The sequence below is a fragment of the Haplochromis burtoni genome, unplaced genomic scaffold (genome assembly GCF_018398535.1).
Source record: "Haplochromis burtoni strain Fernald_Lab_line unplaced genomic scaffold, NCSU_Asbu1 Contig_152, whole genome shotgun sequence".
NCBI lineage: Eukaryota > Metazoa > Chordata > Actinopteri > Cichliformes > Cichlidae > Haplochromis > Haplochromis burtoni.
The window spans coordinates 226,109-248,487 of record NW_024582513.1 but is presented as its reverse complement, the minus strand read 5'-3'; the positions used below and the strand labels follow the sequence as shown (position 1 = coordinate 248,487).

Sequence of the window (22,379 nt, the reverse complement as noted above, 5' to 3'; positions counted from 1 at the left end):
GGAAGTCAAATATCAATTATAGTGTTTCTGTAGTTTCTGCCTAAAGTCCTGCCATTTAAAGATACAAATAAGACAAACAAGGCCTCTGGATCCTTTGGATTTACAAACTTCTCATATTTAAAAACCATTACCAGTAATGCCAGACTTTACTTATGGCTCTCCACTTAACTATTGATTGCCATTTCACTCCTTTTATCTCTGCATGTAACAATACGAAAAGCCTGAGCCGTTGCTACTACTCCAGATGGAGCTACACAAACAACTCCAACTGTACAAGTGAGGGAAAAAAACAACACTGTGCTTCATATTTCTTTCAAGAGCAGAAAAAAACAAGCCTTCAGGCATATCCCTTTCAAGTCCTCAACCCACGAAGCTCCCAGAGAGCTGTTTTCAAACTAAAACATTTTGAACTGGAAAAGTACCGACTTGCAGTCGAATCAATAAAAACAGGAAAACAATCAATGCAGCAAATAAACTCTTCAGCATGTTTTTATGTAAGGACATAATGTAAATGATCTCCATATGTTAATATGGCTATAACCCTGCAGGGAAACAGCTGAGATTAAGCTCGTAGTGAGTGCTTGCACACTCACCCGGGTGTGACATGTCTTCAGCCCTGAACAGATAACGGCACTGCGAGAATCTGCCTGAACCCTGTAGCATGACGAACCTCCAACCCAGCCCTCAGCTGCCTCTGAGTCTGAGCAAAATAAACCGGTATTACCAACAAAGATTAAGGTAAAGGTTCTGTTACTAAGAGGTTTACAATTATACAACAATTATAAGAAAAACATGAATATAACACACAATAAAAAGGATGAGTTTGCGCACGCCTTCCTCTCTAATCATCCTCAATGCAAACATACAGAGCGCATCGAAGGAGCCGTCCAATCCGATGGATCCTGACCACTAAGAAGAACAGACCGATAAAATATGCATGACAGGAGAAAAGGCTCCCTGCCGTAGCGCACAGAAACTTTCTGCCTCCCTCTCTCTGAGCGTAAAACATTGATGGCAGCAGTGCTCGGCGGTGCAGCAGCTGAACCGCTGTATTGAATGCTGAGCTGAACCATTGGAGGGTTAGCAAGTTCACATCTAATTCTGGACTGCACCCACAGGACCACTGGGATGTAAAAGGAAAGAGCTGGGCAGTTTTGCCTCGAAAAAAGGCTTTTCCTGGTTTAACCAAGGCAGTCATGTATGTGTGTGAGTATTCAGAGTATAAAGTTTGCGTGTGTGTGTGTGTGTGTGTGTGTGTGTGTGTGTGTGTGTGTGTGTGTGTGTGTGTGTGTGTGTGTAAGCAGTACCAGGCAAAAGTTCTAGCTTAGGCTTCTTAGCTATTTAGGGGCTAACTGTGTTAAGCTCTTCAAGATACCTGGAACAACCTGACTGAAAAGTGAATTTAAAAACTTTGATTTACTTTTAATGTGAAAACTTCAAAGGTCTTTTATAGCGAAGAGTTGTGTTTTTGTTTTGTTTTTCAGTTGAATTTTATTCATATAGTGTAAGAATATAACATGAGTCATGTGACAACGTGGAACAAGAGTTGAACCTCTTCCTGCAATGCTGCTACAAGTACAAACGTCTTGTGACAGGTAGGGACAAGATGTAGCACATTTTAAGAAGTCAACATCCCTCCATCCCTCCATCCATCCACACCTACTGTCACGGTTCTGGGTCCGTTGGACCCAGTATTTTGAGTTTATTGTGTTTTGATTTAAGTTTGCATCAGGGATTGTGTTCTTGTTCTCTTGTCGTGTTATGGTAATGTTTATGATGATGATTATGATGTTTATTATTTGAGTTTCATGTTTCTGTTTATGTTTAGGATTCGTTCTTCAGTTGTGTCGGCTTAGTATTTGTCCAGTTCCATGTGTCATTTTCTGTCTGTCTCTCTATGTCGAGTCTGCGCCTTTGTGTGATGGTTTCTTGTTCCTGTTTTATTGTGAAGGTCTGCGTCTCATGTGAGTGTGTTCAGTTTTACCTTTGTCTCGTCTTGTTGATCACTCCCAGCTGCGTCCACCACCTGTGTGTTATTTCCCTGTGATTCTCGGTGTATTTAAGTCATGTCTTCCGTCATTGTAGTTGCTGGTCCGTCTGTGTATTCCACCCTGCGTCATCTGTGTGTTTCCCTGCTGTCATCCGCCTAGTGTTTCCGCTCGTTCTCATTCAGGTTTGTGTCTTGTAGTTTTAGTTGTTTCCCAGTATAGTTTAGTTTTCCTTGTTGCCGTTTGCCTTTCTTTTTGTGTTTAATAAACCACCTTCACACCCTCACGACTGCCTGCACTTGGATCCTTCATTTCCTCCTCCACACGGCTCACCTCACTCGCCGTGACACCTACAACTAATTCAGAATCACAAATGAACCTAAGATTCACGTCTTTGAACTGTGGGAGGACACCAGAGGACCCAGAGAGAACCCACGCAGAAAGGCCTCAGTCAGCCGGTGGATTCAAACCCACCCACTGCTGCCTTCTTGCTGTGCAGCAACTGTGCTAGCCACCTCACCACAGTGGGCACCATCACATGTACCCTTAGAAGTTTCACTTTTTTTGGGGGGGGGGGCTACTCAGCTCTTCCCAGGAGGGTGGCACGGTTCCCCCCCTTTGGTGGTCCTCCTCGGTCTGTACTGCCTCTGGATATCTGGGGCCTGGATCTCCTCCATACCTGCTTCATACCCTGGTGGACGGGGCTGTGGCTCCCCACACTCCCTAGCAGATCGTTACATGGAGAAACCTTTGGAATACAAGCATGCTGATCCACACAGGTGTGCACACGGGTGTTCACAGACGCGGACTACACCTTTCTTGGCTGCTGCCTCAAAGCACATTGTGCGCTGTCTATCTTGCGTGCTGCACAATATCGTTTATTATTTAGTATCTACTGTTATCTACTGCTAGCTAGTTTATTGTGATGGTGCTGTTTTTATTATGTTGCTCTTTTTGTTTGCTTTCTCTTCTGTTTTTTTTCTCCATACAGGTGATCCAGGTGTTTTGTTTGTTTTCTTTCTTTCTTCCCCCCTTTCTCACCGTCTCTTCTCCCCTTTGGTTTTCTTTCTCTCCCTCTCTTTCTTTCATTCTTTCTCCCTGTCCTATCCCCCAGTCATGTCTGTCCCGTTTGTAGCAACTGAAAATAAAATAAATTCATAATTATAATAAAGGTCAATCAAATGGACCAATATGGCAAGGCCATGATGATCCAGTTGGTAAAATAAATCCGCTTGGCATCTTTCTTGGTCTTAAGACAACAAATCTGATGGCTAAAGATCCAAACGGGACACAAAAAAAAAAAAAAAAAAGAAGTTTCACATTTTAAAGAATACATCTTCCCAATACAAACACACCTACACTGCCAAACTTTATAGTAACTGTAGACAAATCTCCACATGGTGAGTTTCTCTTTATAAAATCAATCCAGTTGCACTTCATAACTGCAAGTTCCCTGCAGCTATGAGCTTTTATTTCTAACTGCAGGGAACTTGTGCATAATATAACGAACCCCTGGTCTGCTGCATTGATACTAACTATTGTTGTAACTATTTAAACACGTCACAGTAGTGTAACTTATTTCCCTTCCGTGTGCCCCACTCCTAATCCCAGCTACTGCTATCTGCTGAACCGAGTATATTTAAGTGCACAGTGTGAAGGGTTTAATGACTAACCGAGTTCTGCTGTCACAGAAAGTTTTCAGGGCTGAGCTGTAACAGCATTTCTTGAGTTATGACAAAGAGTTCCATTATTTGTGGTGATAGCCACAATTTCCTGCTGCTAAGTGCCTCGACAAGGCTCATGCTACGGAGAGTGCATTATGTTCCGGTGACAAACAGCAACTTTAGATTTTTTTTCACCAGACTCACTCAGACATCGAAGATTTTCAGTTTTTAATAATATGAATGTCAGCAAATTATTTTTCCCACTTTTGCAAAGGAAAACATGACAACCCTGTGTTGCACCACTAAAGGGACAACACATTTACTTATAATTTATTGCTTGTCATGTTGCTCAAAGCTATTGCACAGTGCTAGCTAACTTTAACCTAAACTGCACGTCTACAACATGCTTAACATTTAATATAAAATTGGATATGTTCATGGTTTAAGTGTTTTAAGTGACAACGGACAAGACAAGCTCACACCTGGCAGTATAGGTGGAAGCTTTTGTTATTTTGTTACAGATCTAATAGAAATAACACCAAGGTTTGTCTCAAAACTTTGTGTTTTACTTTTGGTCTCATCTTTCATTTATTCATCATATTCTTGCTTTACGTCTGGTGATTCTACACATGCAGTTGTTACACCACCTTCCCGCCTTCATTCCAATGTCATTTAAATGCAGACTTTATAATCACTGCCCAAATAACTATTTGGAGGTGCTGTCAAGATGGTCGCCAAGTGGAAAGACTTCCTTCAAGAAGGACTTTGCCGATAGCGATCAGGGAAATCTATCCTGTTCCATTGGGGCAATCAAGTTTTCATTTTCCCTAATAGCATCATGGCTTAGGACCATACCACCCTGAACAGGGCAACCTCGTCTGCTCTCAGAAGCTGAGCAGGTCAGGTCTCGTTAGTACTTGGGAATACCCGGTGCTTTAGGTGCTTAGAGCCTGCAGGGGCTCAGGTTGAACAGTGGGTCATCTACCATCGGAATGGCAGTGGATTAATCCCTGATTCCTTCAGTCTGCATTCCGAAGTACCCTTGGGCAAGAAAGTGAACCCCTGATGTATCCATGTGAGTGTGTGTGTGAAAGTTAGAAAGCGCTTAGGCATAGATAAAAACATTGTATGACTGTCTGTGTGATCGGATAAATGAGACTTGTATTAACAAAGTATTTTGGGTGCTCAAACAAGTAGAAAGGCACTACATAAATACCAGTCCATTAACCATTTACATGGTGAAAGCAACACTCATAGACAATCTAAACATTAGACAATGCAAAACATCAAAGGCATGCAATTTTTTAAATGGCATAATCACATCAGTTTATATATCATCTACACATTTCATCCATCAAATACATCCTTGCTATCTATTCTGCTCCATTAGTTTGCACTCTATCTAATGTTGCTTTAATGAAACATGAAACACCTCTTCTAAGTGACTAAAGCTCAAATCAGAATCAGAATCAGAATCAGAAAGGGTTTTATTGCCAAATGTTGAGCAGGTTTACAACATTAGCAAATTGCTGCGGTGCTTCAGTGCAAACATACTGTCATAAATTACGCTTAAATAGACATGAAAAAATAAAAATAAGAATAAGAATTAAAAGTGCTACGTAGATAGATATATACATGAGTGCAGGTGGTGATCAGTGCCAAACATGGAATGATGCAGTGAACACAGCGTAGGGTCATGTGTTAGTGGTGGGAACAGTCATATGGTTATTGTTCATGGTCCAACAGCAGAGGGGAAGAAACTGTTCTTATGGCGAGAGGTTCTGGTGCGAATGGACCGGAGCCTCCTGCCTGAGGGGAGCAGGTCAAACAGACTGTGTCCAGGGTGAGAAGGGTCAGCTGAGATCCGAGCTGCACGCCCCAGTGTCCTGGAGGTGTACAGGTCCTGCAGAGATGGGAGTTCTGCAGCCAATCACCTTCTCAGCAGAGCGCACAACACGCTGCAGTCTCTGTTTGTCCCTGATAGTGGCTCCAGCGTACCACACGGTGATGGAGGAGGTGAGGATGGACTCGATGATTGCAGTGTAGAATGCATCATCGTCCGTGTTGGCAGGTTGAATTTCTTCAGCTGCCTCAGGAAGTACATCCTCTGCTGGGCTTTCTTAATGACGGAGGTGATGGTGGGCTCCCACTTCAGGTCCTGGGTGATGGTGGTACCCAGGAAGCGGAATGAGTCCACAGAGGTGATGGGGGTGTCAGTCAGGATGATGGGGGGGAGTGGGGCTGTGTGCTTCCTGAAGTCCACAATAATCTCCACTGTCTTCTGGGCATTCAGCACCAGGTTGTTGTGGCTGCACCAGGTCACCAGACGTTCAACCTCCCTCCTGTAGGCAGACTCATCCCCGTCCGAGATGAGCCAATAACGGTGGTGTCATCTGCAAACTTGATTAGCTTGACAGACTGGTGGGTGGAGGTGCAGCAGTTGGTGATACAGGGAGAAGAGCAGAGGAGAAAGAACACAGCCCTGAGGGGAGCCGGTGCTGATGGTCCGGGAGTCCGAGACATTCTTTCCCAGCCTCACATGCTGCTTCCTGTCCGTCAGGAAGTCAGTGATCCACCGGCAGATGGGATCAGGCACATTCATCTGGGAAAGCTTGCCTGGAGATGGTCTGGAAGGATGGTGTTGAAGGCAGAGCTGAAGTCCACAAACAGGATCCTGGCGTAGGTTCCTGGGGAGTCCAGATGCTGCAGGATGAAGTGTAGGGCCATGTTGATGGCGTCATCTACAGACCTGTTGGCTCTGTATGCAAACTGCAGGGGGTCCAGGAGGGGGGCCGTGAGGGTCTTGAGATAGGAGAGAACTAGGCGCTCAAATGACTTCATGACCACAGATGTCAGAGCCACGGGTCTGTAGTCATTTAGTCCAGTGATCCTAGGTTTCTTGGGGACAGGGATTATGGTAGAGGACTTGAAGCAGGCAGGCACATGACATGCCTGCAGTGAGGAGTTGAAAATGCCAGAAAACACTGGGGCCAGCTCGTTTGCACAGTGTCTGAGGGTGGCAGGAGACACGCCGTCTGGGCCGGGAGCTTTTCGAGCATTCAGACTCTTAAACTGCTTCCTCACATCTGCTTCATGAATATGAAGAGTTGTGGTGGGAGGAGGTGGTGTGAAATCCTCTTTTGTGTGGGGTGAGGAGGGGGGTGTTGTAGGTGAAGTGTTTGAAGGTGGTGATGGCTCTATGGAGGGGGGAGAGGTGGGGGAATGAGTGTCCAAAGTGTCTCTATTGTTGGGGCCGTTGGAGGTGTGAAGGCTGCCTGATGGCTCGTCAAAACGGCAGTAAAAGTTGAGTCATTCTCTGAGATCTGCTGCTGCATCTTCTCAGAGTGCTGATGTTTAGCAATGTCCACTTCTTTAGTGAACCTGTACTTGGCCTCTCTGTAGCAGTCCCTGTCTCCGCTTCTGAACGCCTTTCTCTTTTCCAGCCACAGCTTTTTGAGTTTAGGAGTAAACCAGGGTTTGTCATTGTTATAACTCACCCTGGTGCGTGATGGCACAATGCTGTCCTCACAGAAGTGGATATAGGAGGTGACAGTGTCCGTAAACTCGTCCAAGCTGTTAGAAGCAGCCTTCATTGTGTCCCAGTCTGTAGACTCCAAACACGTGCGAAGCTCCTCCACAGCCTCGTTGCTCCACAGTTTTTTGGTCCTCACGACAGGTTTGGAGAGCTTCAGCCTCTGTCTGTACGCGGGGATTAGGTGGATCATGACGTGGTCAGAATCTTTGTATATTCACACCTTACTCTAATCCATTCCAATCAACTCTGAACTAAGTAGTGATGAGCAAAATGTTCTCCACTTCTTTTGACTCAGTTACTTTCAGCACCCCAAAATTTAGTAACACAGCACAACATGTGGATGTTGACATTTCCACTGTCTGTCACAGTCACTATAGAAAACATGGGGATCAAAACAGGTTTCACTTCTTGCTGGAAGGAGAAAGGTGACAAAGAGAATCTTGCCAGCAGTTCATTTCTTCCAATCTGCGAGAAAACTCACACCGTCAAAAGCCAAACTGATGATATGCACACCACAAAGAAAACCATTGTTCTTAATCTGCTTGCTACATTTTATCAGCCCACTTTCATAGCACTCTCTCAACACATACACACATACTTGTAGTGCTGGGAAAACAAACACTCTTCTGATCTACCCTCCTCGGGGCTTTGTGGGCTCTGTGAAACCTCTGTCTATCTAGACAAGAGTCAACCTGGAAACGGAACAAAGACCCAGCTCCTCACTTCGCATTGTTATTTAGCAAAAGCTGTAGCTATAATAGACACACAGAACTGGATTACACACACACACACATGAAAAAACACACACCAGAGGCTTGCCAAAGACTCATTCTCATTTTCCCAAAGCAACATTGATCTGATACTGGAGTCAGACAGAGAGGTATGAGAGTCTGGCTGTAAGCAATAAGAACCACTTTAAACACATCATTAACCATAGCCTGTGAAAGTCCACCTTTGTCAATAAAGATTTAACCTGGCCAATGAATCTAGTCTCTAATTATGCTTAGTTAAATGCCACTTGCAGGGTTCTAAATAAGCTATAGGTGAGGACAAAGTTTATGTAAATAAATAAGAGGAGACAAAAAGTAACAATCAAGGGTTTGTGCATCTGAACAGAGTGGGTAGGGGCAACTCAAGCCCTAAGTTTTTACATATAATGTCAGAAAAACAGGTCAGGACACCTGTAGTCGCCCTTTCTCAGAAAAGGAAACAGTTCTCAACAGTGGAAACGCTGTGTTTGTGGAAAGTAGCGGAGGCACTACCAAACTCTGCCACTGACCAAAACAATCACTGCTGGCAAACTGGAAATACTCCAGGAAATACTCACCGACAGGGAATACTCCTTTTTTCCCTAGTGACCAGTGGTTGCCAGGTAATCCCAAATCAGTCTGTAATCCTGTGTAAATGGGGCTAAGGAAGCTTGCAAGAATTGACTGATGAATTAGTACTCCACCCTGTGGTCACGTCCAGCCACATCAAGATGGAGGTCATAATGATACCTCCATCTTTTATATACAGTCTATGACTATTACACACGATGCTCAATCTCACGTCACATGTAGAACTTTCAGCATGGTCACCTCCCTAATATGGTGTGTGTACACCAGCGGTCCCCAACCTTTTTTGCGCCACGGACCGGTTTATGCCCGACAATATTTTCACGGACCGGCCTTTAAGGTGTCGTGGATAAATACAACAAAATAAAACTAGTACCAGTACCGAAAAAAGAAGATTTATTCATAACACACCTGAAAAGGCCCAGGAAAACTGAGTTAACGATAAAAACGATAACAAAATAACGCTGAAAACCGATAAAAACCCTGAAAACCATACATTTCACACCTGAGCCTCAACTCTCGCAAACGACTCACGGACCGGTACCGGTCCGAGGCCCGGGGGTTGGGGACCGCTGGTGTACACAGAATTACTGCATCAAATACTGTTTTTTTTTTTAAACCAGGAGAGGCACAGTAAGCGTCTTCCACATATTAGAGCCGGTCTAACGCATAAATGAGGAATTACACTGCTGTAAATAAAGCACACATGAACCGTATCGTCTAATACAACTGCAGAAAAATGCTTCACCTTTTGTACCACATGCCATTAAAATGGTCCAATGCGCAAAGCAAGAAGTGTGAAGGCCAGTACTAAGCAGCGACATCAGCCGTGGTGTGTTATTGGTTTATTAAGCTGAAGTGCCGACTGCTCTCTGTTTACGGGACCACTTCTCCGTTAGAGGGAAACCAGCGGCCTGATAAGTCACATGTAGCTCTGAACCAATGACCTGTGTTAAGGAGGCATAATTGTCTTTTTACCGCAGGCTCTAAATCCATCCTCGCCTTCATCTCACTCGCTTAGTCCCTCCATGTGGACTGTTGTTGCCTAGCTGCAGCTGTCCTCAAGTTGTGTCTTTTTTTTGCTCTTGTTTTTGACTGATGGGCAAGGTCAGCTGTTTGTTTGTATTTTTTATATAGAATCCCAGTAACAGGCAGTGCTATTAGAATGGATCTAATAGTCTAATAGAGCATGGAAGGATGTCTTACAGCACGAAGCAAAAAACTGAAATTAGTTCAATTAAAAATATTTTTTTTATCATCTTTCATAAGAAGGTAATCTCTTATCTCAATACATTTGTGGATCGGTATGTATGTATGCGATTGTGCTGATGTGTGTCTTCACATCTCTACCGACCTGCAGCCATTTGCATGTATCCAGCCAGGGTGCAGATCCTTCTCTCACATCCTCCACTGGGCAGGAAGATGGTGATGATGGCCAACAGGGAGCTGACAGCCAGCAGAGCACAGCCTCCCGAACACAGCACCGCACTGGTCTGAGGAAAAACACAAACACAGGACAATTTCATTTTATCTCCACCGATTCGCCCGCAAGTACTCTGAGCACCACGTCGATAAACCCACATTTTGAGCAGCGGGAGCAAATGTGGAAAGCTCCTGTCATTACCTCACTGTCAAAGATTTGGAATTTGTTACTAAATTCGAAAGCAATCCCCAAAGCCAAAAAGTCTTTACTTTGGTATTGTGTAATCTCACAGTTAATCCCCCACTAACAGGTTATTAGCTCTCTCAGCTGGAAAACAGCAATGCAAGGCCAAACAAGAGGGCACTGTCCTTATTCATTACACCTTCACTTAATCACACACATGCTGAAAGCAGGAGAAGCCAAACAGAGGCAGAAGGCCAACAGAGAGAAGACATTCCTCCACAACTTTTATGATAAACCACAACTAAACTTAGAACAAAAAGTAAGGTGTTTGGTCGATTTTTTTATGCTTCTTGCCATTAAATCTTATACTGTTGGAAAGCCTGTTTGTTTTCCTTTGATGGTGCCGCATTTGTAAGGAACACATTGAGTATATGGGTTGAGCCCATGAAAACGTTACCAAATCTTCTTTGCCAATGCCAAACAGCTGCTCTTGTTTGGTGTTTTGGCGTCTTGGATTAGATGATTGAAGTCTGAAGCAACGAGAACTATTGGCGAGTTAAACATGTCTTCTTTTAACAAACAGAGGCCTCAGTAGCATGCAGAAGATCCATGCACAGCCACAACAGCCTGGCACCTCCTCCTCATGCTGGTAGCGAGCTTGGTCACACACTGCTGTGGGATGGCGTCCCATTCTTCAACCAGCAGTTGCCGCAAGTCAGCCAATGTGGTTGCATTGGTCACCCTGGTAAGAACAGCACGTCCAAGCTGATCCCACAAATGTTCAGTGGGGTAGAGGTCAGCACTGCACACAGGCCATTCCATCCTCTCCACTCCCAAATTCTGGAGGTAGTCTCTGATAAACCCCGCTCTGTGGGGGCGAGTGTGGCCATCTTGGAGGATAGAGTTCAGTTCCAGAGCAGATTTGGCAAGTTTTTTATTGGTGCAACCCACATACTCAACTCTGCTGTTCATACCTTACAAAGATGGGCTCATTATAAGGGAAATAAACTGGCTTTCCAACAGTATAGGATTCATTGCCACAAAGCATTGTTACATCAAAGAAATAACTGAGCTAGACAAAATTCCTTCTTTTGTACTTTTATATAAACATGCATCCTGGGGAATTTGGCTCTTTGTCCTATGAATGTTTTAACTGTTTTTCACCGGGATCAACTGTGCTCACCTGTCCTCTCCTGCTTCTACTTTTAGAGACTCCTAAAAAGTGGCAGCTAAGTTTAAAAGCCACACAGTGCGTTAGCCCTGAGAGAAAGTGTGTCTGTGTGCGAGTGAGTTCGAACAACCTGTGTGTCTTTGTGGAGTGGTTTGATCTGCATATCCTCTCAAACTGACTCTCGAGGAAGCCCCCACACACCCTCATCAGCACACTTTAAAAGGTGTCCGTCGTCGACAAGCACGGCGCACAGACAGCAGGCTCAAAACAGCGCCACATCAGCGATTAGCATGCGGGCGGGGGCGATCAGAGGGAAATGTCTAACATTCACAGGGGAATTACAGCCCTAAAACACGTGTCATTATGCATGTTCCTGATGTGACTGACGTGAATGGAGGGAGGATGAAAGCGGAGTGATTTCCATGCCCGACAGAAGATTTAATTAGCTTGTTCTGGGTGTTTGGCAGAAAGGGGAGCAGGGAAATACTGAAGTGCTGTAATGTTGGTGGCAATGATGATCATTATTCTTTTGACCTTTATTTGTCCAGGTCTGCAGAGAATATGCGGTCTGCTTCACAAATGGACAGCATACATAAACAGTGCATTTGCACACATTTACATCTGGCTTAGCTTCTTAAGAAGTGTAGGCTAAGTGCCTTGCTCAAGGGCACCTTGAATACAGCTATAAAGCAATAAAAAGGAACTCCCTGAGCAGATAAGTGATTTTATTGCAAATCATTCGGAGGAACATTAAAGGTTTCATTAAATTTAATTTAAAGTCTAATTCCATCATTGTTAAGCCCAGCGACAATATCTCAGTCCTCCAGCAGAGCAGCATCTGGCCACTTAGGTCTTCCTTTGTCATGCACAGCTGCCCAGAGAGCTCCACACAGCACAAACAAGCGTGCAAGCAAATGGAGAAAACCTCCTCACCGGTTTGAGCATTTAAATAAAACACTACAGATACAGAAAAAACAAGCAAACGACTAAATACATAAAGGTGGCAAGCCGCTCTGACTGTAATGAGTTCCAAAGCTGTTTGCAGAGGGCACGAAAAAGTGATGAATGACCTGATGTGGCTGGGACACCATTTTTTATATTGTCTATTCTGAAGATACTGATGTTGGTTATTCATGCTCCTTGGGTATGAATAATTCTTTTTAATGTAATAAACACAATTTTTATTTAAACAGAGTATTAAGGGAGCCTAATCTTACATATTTTAAATACATGGAAAGAAAACTTGTTATTGACTTTAAAGAAGTAGACTAATATATTCTAGCTACACAATGCTGGGCTGTGAGCACTGATAAAGGACATCAGGCCGTCTTTCCACCTTTGTGTCTCCTACAGTTTGGTCAGTAGTCTGCTGGAGGTCATTCTGTAGGCCTCTGGCAGTGCTCCTATTTCTCCTCACACAAAGCAGCAGGTCCTTCTGCTGGGTTTATGCCCTTCTCCAGGCCTGCCCAGCTCTTCTCACAAATGGCAGTCTCCTGGTATTTCCCTCACACTCTTTAGACTGTGCTGGAAAACACAGTAAACCATCTTCTGACATCTTGTATGGAAGTGCCATCCTGGAGGAGCTGTGGGCTGCCCATGCAACCTGAATAGGCTGCACGTACTGTCTCATGCCAACGTGTCAACTCGAGTCAAGTTTTTACACACTGAGTTTGGATTTTTAACTGCGTGTGCTGCCTATATAGACAGTGCAGGAGGGAAGCAAGCTGAACCTCTGGGGCTGACTGAGTGAAACTTTAAAAAGTTTTCATAGTTTGTAACCTTCACCATCACGGTTTCTGCACAAAATCAAACATAAATAAACAAATAGACATCATGCATATTCAATCAGACTTTCAATTTGCAAGAGTTTGCTACGGTAATAAATTTAGCATTAATGTAATTTTCTTGTATAATTCCATTCGGTTAGACTACGAGCAGTATGGCCGCCTGTTGGCGACGACTTGAAGAGCTACAGCTTTAAGGAGCTTCTGCAGAGACTACATTTATCCCCTTATGGATTTACTCTTTGATAACTAGGACTGATCAATTCCACCACCCCCTCCGCATGTAAGCAGTCATGTGATCGATAGTTAAGATACAAATACCTAATATACTGTAGATGCTTCTTATATGCCATTAAGACCACAGCTGCTTTTCCTTTTTTCTTAGTTTCTTTATGCCTGCATGTCAGTGAAATAAGAATAGATAATATGCACTTAAAAATCCAGATAAGGCATTAACTTCGGTGTCCTTTGTTCATCTTCCCCTCTAACCAGAATGATATTCATGTATGCAGGGGAATGTCTCGTTTCTCTCCACTGCTTGATCTCGGCGTGCCCCGTGGGCTCAGAGTGTGCAGCGTACCTCCCACCCTGCTGTTCTCAATTCACTGTGACACTTAGAGGTACATCATGTCTCATATAGGAAAGTACAGACAAAGAGAAGGAGGACAGCCATCAGGTACGCTTTACCTAAACAATAATAGACGAGTTATGAACTCGGAATCATATGAATTAAGTTCGACAACGATAATTATCACAACAAAGAAGTCTAAATGTGTTAACACTGTGAGCTGCAAATCAAGCTTATTTATGTATTTTCCCCATTTTTCACCAGCTTATTTATCTGCAAGCAGTAATAGATTTATACACATGACATTTTCTGTGTGCCATTTAAACACAGCCCCAGAGACTAATAAAGGCTATCAGAGCACTACAGGGCTATTTTTACAGGAAAACAACCAACATTTCAATTAACGGTGTCCCAATTCATCAAATTCCAACACTGTGTTCATGTGTGAGTGTGCTCTAATGGAAAAAAAACTATTTTACTTAGAGACAATGCAAAAATATTTAGGAGGCCTGTACTTGAGTCGTTCGGAGCGCAAGTTAATTTAGTAGAAAATGAGCTGCTAAGAGTGCTGGTCTTTTCACTGATTCCTCCTAAATAGATTGTAATTATGTGTGAATAACTGGTCGAGCCACCACAACAGCTGGAGAGACACGCGGAGGGTTGAAAGAGTGGAAAATTGTGACGAGGGGAAAAATATATATATATTTTGAGCTGAATACAAAATGAGACAAGCAGACATGTCTTAATCTCTTTGTCTTCCACTCTGCTGCACTCTGAAAACTTGTTTTGGAAACTAATCCTCTCAGGATATTGTGACTCAAGGTGTGCTCAAGCACTCAAGGCGCAACGTCAACGTCACAATCGCAATTAATACAGAGAATAATCCACGAGCGCACCATTTAATCCCACAATGGTCCTAACTGGCCTGCAGCAGCCTCTAATATAACCACTCAAGAGTTACAATGTTGATAAAAACTAAAGGCTACAAGCAATGATACAAATGTAAGCCTACCTGGCACTGTCATAAAGAAGCTTTATTGGTTTCCCACAATAAATGATCCACATCCTCAGCCTGCTGGAGACCAATAACCTGCTCCGATACAAAAAAACCACACAAAAAACCGCCATCCAGCTGCTTTGAGTAATAAAGGGACATCATGAAGGGGACTCTTTGATTTCAAATTACATTATGGAAGTCTGGGATTACACTGTACGGGCCAATGAAATTTCATTGTCTCTTCAATGGGGAGTTACAAGATGGAGATTGCAAGACATGTCTCATTAAACGCACTTTGCCTTTCCGAGTCTGGACGGAAGGGCAAAATGTTTCAGCGTGGGGCTGTGGAAAATGGAGGGTTTCTGCTCTCCAGAAGCGGCGGGCGGAGGAGACAGTTAATGCTCAGCGCCGGCCCTTGACAGAAATAACTCCTCCACTTTACAATCGAATGCCTCGTCTTTATGGAGGACAAGAGGTGAAGAGAGAGCACTGCAGATCCAGCAATAAGCAGACGTGACGAGTTTACCATATTGCTGGAGCGCTCTATTGTGTGCGTGTGTGCGTGCTTTAGTATATACTGTCGTGAACCTGTGCAGGTGTATCATCTGCACTCAACTGCTGCCTCATCCTCTGTGTGCTTGCCTCAGCCCTTCCATCAGTAATCAGCATTCAGCAAAGCCGAGCAGTCGCACTAAAGCATCAGCCTTGACGTGTTCTGCCTTGAGAATCCCATTTGCACTGTAACGCAGCTTCCTGGGACGCTTCCTAACCACCAGAGGTCTTTCTGCTTCAGCCATCACACACGCCTATACAGGAATCAGCTGAGATTTCTCCTGTCCGCTCCTCTTTCCATAAACTGCTTCCTTTCACCTGTGCTGCCCTCTGCGCTTGTCGTGCAACTTCATCATCTTCCAGTGGAACCACGATTACGCTGCCATTCTGAGCACTAATAGAAAAAAGCCCCCCCACAACGGCCTCTAAAGCAATGTGCTGAATTATGCATCCGTCCCCTCATTGATCTTCACTGAGAAGTGACTCAGAGAGGGAGCGTTATTTGGATAAGTATGCGTGTGTGTGTGTGTGTGGGGTGGTCCGGAGAATGGCCGACGAAGGTGTGTGTGCAGAGCGAATGCGAGGCGGAGAGGAGACGAGGGAGAGAGAGAGAGGAGCGGAGATTAATCACCTGACAAGTGGATGGAGTGTCCATTTGTGCCTCAGGGACAGGCTGCAGATAGGATGTGACATTCAGGAGCACTTAGGAGGACATGGGAGTGCATGCTTTTCCCTCTTGAACCCTCTCACACAGACACACAGACACTCACTGGGACGCAAACAGAGAGTCATGGAGAGTACAACATACACGTTCAGAGGGGAATTCCTATTGTAAGGCCATGAGGTGGAAACACAGAGTCATGAAATGCACAAGATATTATCAGCCATAGAAAACCACTTGTTTAAAGAGGGACGAGCGGCAGAATATGAGATACATGTTTGTGGGCAGTGAAGTACAGTGGAGATGAATTTTACTGAGATAAAGAATGATGGTAAAAGCTGGTAACACAGAGCCAGGTTTGTTTACAGGAATGTGAGCATTTGCATTTGCATGGCACAAATGGGCAAACGGAAAATTTCACATGACAATGGCGTCCTCTGAGCATCACTGATGTGTGTACAAAAACACAGGGACCCAAGTGTTCCTTCTTATGTTGTGTCATATATATGTATGTAACTTTGATTTTGATTTTAGGCATCTAAAATTCTAATTTCCTTTAGTTTTAGTCTAGTTTTAGACCACTTAAGATCATAAGATTATCATAGACTAAATCTAAAGTTAATTTAGCCGTAAACAATTGTAAAAGCGTAAAAGTCAGTCTGTCATGAACCGAAGTTCCGAGCGCAGGCAGGACCCAGTAGCAGAACACACACACTAGGGTAGGAGCGAATAAAGGAAGTAATTTTTATTGTAACTAAAGGTGTCCCGTGAGGGTAGCCTGAAAATCAACGTATGGAACCAGAAGAAACCGAGGGACCGCGCAGGGAACGCCGAGAGCGGGGCTGTGAGAGGCTGTAAAACAAAAAGAGAGACAGATTACTGGAGTGCGGAAAAAAGGCAGCATACGAGGGAAGGTGGAGTGTGCGTCTCACGGTGATAGCCGGGCCGAGTGAACCAGAGGGGGGGGTGGAGCTCCAAAAGGGGTCGAGACGGCGAAGCTGATGGTGAACCAAATCTCAGGCGGACAGGTGGACAGGCAGGTGGCTCGTAAACAAAACACGCCGAGTTGTGATCGCTGAGAGGCGACTACGGACTGGCGTGGAGCAGCAGGTAGGGCAGGATTAAATAGTCCACCTGATGATCGCCTGGGATGGGATGCAGGTGTGGGGTTAGCAGCCACGCTCGTGGGCGTGGACATCCCAGCAGCACCCCGGACGCCGGGCCGCGGACCATGACACAGTCTCTTCCTTCCAATTCTTGACATTTTGTTGTGTTTTTCATGAGAAACACAGGAGCTCCACCCACTCCACCCTGTTTCTCCACTGCACAAGTACATTACTTCTGATTGGATCACTTCCAAACTCATCCCGCCTTTTCACACAACTTAATTAGTTCTGATTGGATCTTGTCTAATTTTTATTCATTATTCATGAAAGTATCAATACTTTCCATCATAGCATTTGCTCTTGTGCTTTAGTTTTTATTTAGCTATCATCTCACAACACGATCTGCACATGTACATTTATTCTACTTTAATCGCTTTGGAAAACACTATCTAACACCATTAATGCTGTGGTTAAGGTTATGGATAAGGTCATGGTTAGGATTAAGGATAGGTTTAGGGCTGGAATACAAGGCTGGAACGTGTCTTACCGCCGGGGTCAATCTATTGGATTCCATCCATAACCCGGCGCGTCACTCTGGAATGCGGAAGGTTACCTTTCGCGTTCTTGAGGGACGCCTTGGGACGTGACAAATCGTTGGTATGCTACGCATCGGGAATGAGAACGGGCTCCGTCTCGTTTTGATGAAAACAATGTTGAAAATGACTGCTCAACGAAATTAACACTTTGCACAAGCAATACCTTTGCTATACCAAAGCTCAGGTTTGGGAATCCTCGAAACACTCACTTTCAAATGGTCTCTTCCTAATTTTGGCTCTGTATCATGTCAAACCTTGCGTTTGCCAAAGCCAAGAAGAAAGCTGGATTCAAAGGAGGATGGCCTCAAAGTGAGAGGAGCCAAAACATCTTGTTTCAGACAGGCTAAGGCTCAGAACGATCACTTTGAATTGTGGATCCTGTTTTTTTTAGCAGTGAATAATGAATAATGACAGAACTGGAAATGAGCCCATGACCTTTTACAGTGACACTATAGGGGAAAAGTTGGGGGCAACTTTGTTTAGATTACAAGAAATTTAATGGACAGCTAATTCAGTCTGGACCAAAAGGATCTTTTCTGGTGCAATATCATATTTAGAGTATAAACCGCTGAAACATTATTGGCTGACTAATCCGTGGAAGAAAGCGCTGCAGAGTTGCAAAAAACATGCGACAGATAGAATATTTTTTCACACAGTTGGTTTAAAAGAGTTTTTGAGGATCAAAAACTGCAGTGGGCCTTAAGCTGTTTTCTGAATGTTGAGTCTCTGGGCTTTTAAACTCCCTGAGAAATCAATGGCCACCACTGTGACTCAAATGTAATGCTAATAAGCAAGAGGCACAAACTGGGGACACCAGCTTGGTTTAAAACCATGCACTATTACTCAGACTTGGGGAATCTTGGGAAACAGTGCAGTAAAGGACAAACAATGATGAAATCTTCAGTCCTAGCAGTAGCAGAAAAAGGTCTTAAATTGTTTTGGTTTTTTGTGTGTTTATTGTCCGTACAGAAGTCAGCCTAGCGTAATTCATTCTTCAGGAACACGAGAGAATACATTCTCAAAGAGATGTGTTTTTCAGCACAGAAAAGGACGTTTTGGTGTCTAAACTTGATAGATTTTCTCTACTTTGACATTCGTTTCTACCGTTCTGTCTCCCAGCAGTGGTTCACAGGAAAGAAACCTCACACATCCTTTCATTCCTTCACAGGGTTACAAAGACCGACAAGCAGCAGCGTATCTTTTCTAATGTCTGTGTGGTCTCGGTAGTTTAAATGGAAAATCCCTCCACTGTTTCCACTTTATGCCCTCCGCCTGTCCATCAAATTTATCACTGCAGTGTTTGTCTGACACACAGACACATTTCAGAGGGGTTTTTTAATGCACGTTGGTATTGTCAAGACGATCCACCTCATCTCGTACAATAAACTTTTGCTATTTTGTAAAAAGAAAAAAAAACTACTCAAAATATTTGAAGCCATATTTAAAGGATTTAACCTAAATAATCCTCTCGTATGTTTTTGTTACCAGGTTCTTTCCAAACCACGACTTCGCCCCGTTACTCGAGCTCACGTTTTCTAAATTCTTCTTAGCTCAGAAATCTTTATGAACCTTTAAGATAACACACCCTGCTGCAACTTCACGAAACTTTGCATTAGACTTTCTTACATTTCATGATAGCGGAGCGCGTAAGGTCAAGTGCCAGCTCTGATGTGATTATGTAGTGGGAGATGTGAAGAATTTTTATCAAAGTAATGACATTAAAATTAATAATTGAAAAATGTAAGTTAAATAATTCAGTCTGTGCTCCAGGGGGCAGATTTCTGAGTTTCAGCACATTTTTGTGTTGTCTGAAGAAGCCAAATTTTCTGCATTAATCTCACTTTAGAAGCTGACTTACTGAGGCTGTTTTGCTTGTATGTTGTTTTTTTCTTCACAATGCTTATTCCGTCTGTCACACAGAGACTACACAGCCTGCAAAATGTTTAAATATGTTTGCTGAGACACTACTTTTCTATCTGGGTGTTTGGCTTGTTTGCAGCTATAACTCATTAGATAAATGCTGTCATTTTTGCCCACCCAGGGGCATAAAAAGTCCCTCATCTTCATCACGTGTAGTTTTTGCAAGAACCCACACGGGACGCTCCCTGCTGCAATGCAATGCTTTAATGTGGTGTCGATTCTTCGGTGTCATGTTAAATGAAAACACCGTGGGAATCTCTTAGACACTGTTGCTTTCACACACCTACTATACAAAACGCACTCACACAGCTGAATGACCTGAGATGTGCTCATGCAGGAAACACTCCTGATGAGACAAGAAAACACACATAACGTTTTACTACTAACTTTGTGGGGCATGCAGTGTATGTGGCATGGAGGGATGTTTGATTTGGACCACAGCTCAGGGTAGGAAGCTGGATCCAAGCATAGACTGCGCATTAAAGTTGGACAACACCCGCTGGTTTGTGGGCTCCTGTTCGTAGCCTCACTTTAGCATTTTTTAGAAATAACCATATTTGGTTAAGCTTCTGGTTCACAGTAGGAAGCCTGGTTAGAAAGCTGCATTTGTAGATTCTACTTGTTCTGTATCACACAGACAGAATGACCTGCAAAACTGCAGTAACAATTAATAATATGCACACCTATACAGAAGCAAGTAGCTAGAGGCAATACAATCCACCTGGTGCATTAACTCTATAATATCTGACAGCACATATCCTTTTTACTGTGCCTGGAAAAATGCCGTTTTCAGCACTGACCCACTTGTAATTTTTCACCCAGCCTCCTCAAAATTACCCACTGAATCATAAAAAACAGGTGCACGATAGTTTTATGACAGCACTGGAGTACTGGTTACTCAACTTTCTGGACTCAGCACATTTTTTAAGGGGTAAATCTGGTCAAGCTCACGGCGCTCCAGTGTAGTTGGCCTGGTTCCAGTTTGCCCGAAGCTGCAGGCAGCTGCGTCCCTGCCAGGCCACTAACTACCTCCTGCTGTACCACCTGGAGACCAAAGAGACTTCACTTGTGGGCTCCAGGGCTGATGAATAAATCCAAATTATTGCTGATCAACGAGCCAAAGATGCACTTCGACCTGTCACCATAAACAAATCGCCAACTTCACAGCCAACGCAATCTCACTGTGAGCCTGAAGCAAGCAAATTATGGTATTAATCAACTATAAGCAGATTATGTGACTCTTAAGTAAATTTCTGAATGATTTGAAAGCAACGACAATGCTTTCTGAGAATTCCACAGTCTACCGGTTATTTCTGTCACTAAAATTTTCATTTGTGATTTCAACATTTCGTCTTCGCGACACTTCATTTTCCCTTATTTGTTTCTTGGCTTCTACTTAAAAAAAATTATGCAGCCAACAAAAACAATTCCATGGCAGGAAGGACAACATCACTGATGTTCAAAGGGGGGGGGCAGCCTAAACATTTCCACACCAACAAAAGAGAAAATAGGACCAAAGATTACTCCAGAGAGATATTACTGAACCTTTTTGCACAGTAAAAGCCATTATGTTCTATCATGTTTTCCATTTTTTGAGACTTTTAGAAGGAAAAAAAGGTTTATTTCAGTCTATGAATAGAAGTCTATGTGAATATAAACTGCCTGAGGTACCTGCCAGCCTGCCAAAAAAAAATCTTCAGCAGGGCTCTGGTCCCAGAACTGCAGGAGAAAGACATAAACCACCAGCTCTAGTTTCACTTCAGGAAGAGGAAATAGATGCATGCTGGTATGATCCCAAAGGAGAATCATCTTTATGGAACCCTCAGGTGGAGCAGCACAGGCAGACAGTGACTCATGTGGAAGAGACTCTTTTGGGGTAGGGGTGGGGGGTTATAGGACACAGAGAGAAGCTGCTATTTCAGGCAGTGCTCAGAGAAAAATACCCATCACTCAACACTACATGAAACGGTGCAGACCTGCATGTCCCGCTGATTTAGAAAAAAAAGAAGCACTGAAAAATCAAAAGTGGGCTTTAAGAGAAAAGTTGTTGATGATGATGATGATGATGATGATGATGATGATGATGATGATGATGATGATGATGATGATGATAAGGACTCATATACTTGGTTCTCTTTATGATAATAAAGTTAATCAGGAACTTTATGACAAGTGATCAAGCATCAGTCTGGCAGCGCTGAGCATCACCTGCCTACACACGAGCAAACACATGCCAGTCATTATGTGGCTGATTCCCACTGTGTTCCTACAGCGCAGAGATCAGAGCCGCAGCTCTTCCCTGGCCAGAGCAGAGTGTTTGCAGAGATTCATCACTGTGCCTCCGCCTGCTGCCATGTGCCTCCAAAACCTCACATCAGAAACATCATCTACTCCACATGGCAATGCATCCAAACAACAAGCAGCATCAGCAAAGTCCTTTTTCTCCCCGATTCTATCCTTTTTACTTTGTGTCTGACTCAGTTAAAAATTTGGATGAGGCTCTATAGAAGAGATAGAAATGCGGGATGGGGGGATGGATGGGTTATTTCAGGTGGTATATGGCTCCATTGCAGTAGAAACTCCTTAATACCACCTCTTCTCTGTTCTCTCCATTGCTCTCTAATTTATAATAGATCACACAATTGGGCCAGATCAGGCAGGAGCATCAAATAGCTGGTTTGAAACTCTATGGGATCCCTCAAAGCCTGATTTAATGATGACATCCTCAGAACCAGGCCAGCGGTTTTTATCCGGCTCAGATAATAGGCTACTGCTGCTGCTGGTGTGGGGGGCGAAGAGTAGTGAAAAGGAAGCAACCCCAGGCAAAGTTTCTCCTTTCTCATGTCTCTCAGTGGATGTTGTAATTGAATTATCGTGCATCTGATACTTTGGTG

General features: G+C 43.7%; 1 protein-coding gene across 2 annotated transcripts in view; it reads right to left on the bottom strand.

Moving 5' to 3' along the window:
- The window catches only part of LOC102303463 (transmembrane protein 211), a 121,859-nt gene that overhangs the window by 76,534 nt on the left and 22,946 nt on the right, over positions 1-22,379 (bottom strand). For both annotated transcript variants that reach the window (XR_006054872.1, XM_005931973.3), the window contains exon 2: positions 9,879-10,017. Coding sequence is in view for 1 of the 2 variants with exons in the window: in XM_005931973.3 (XP_005932035.1) it covers positions 9,879-10,017 (139 nt within the window). In the remaining variant the exon portion in view is untranslated. The remainder of the gene's footprint in view (positions 1-9,878; positions 10,018-22,379) is intronic.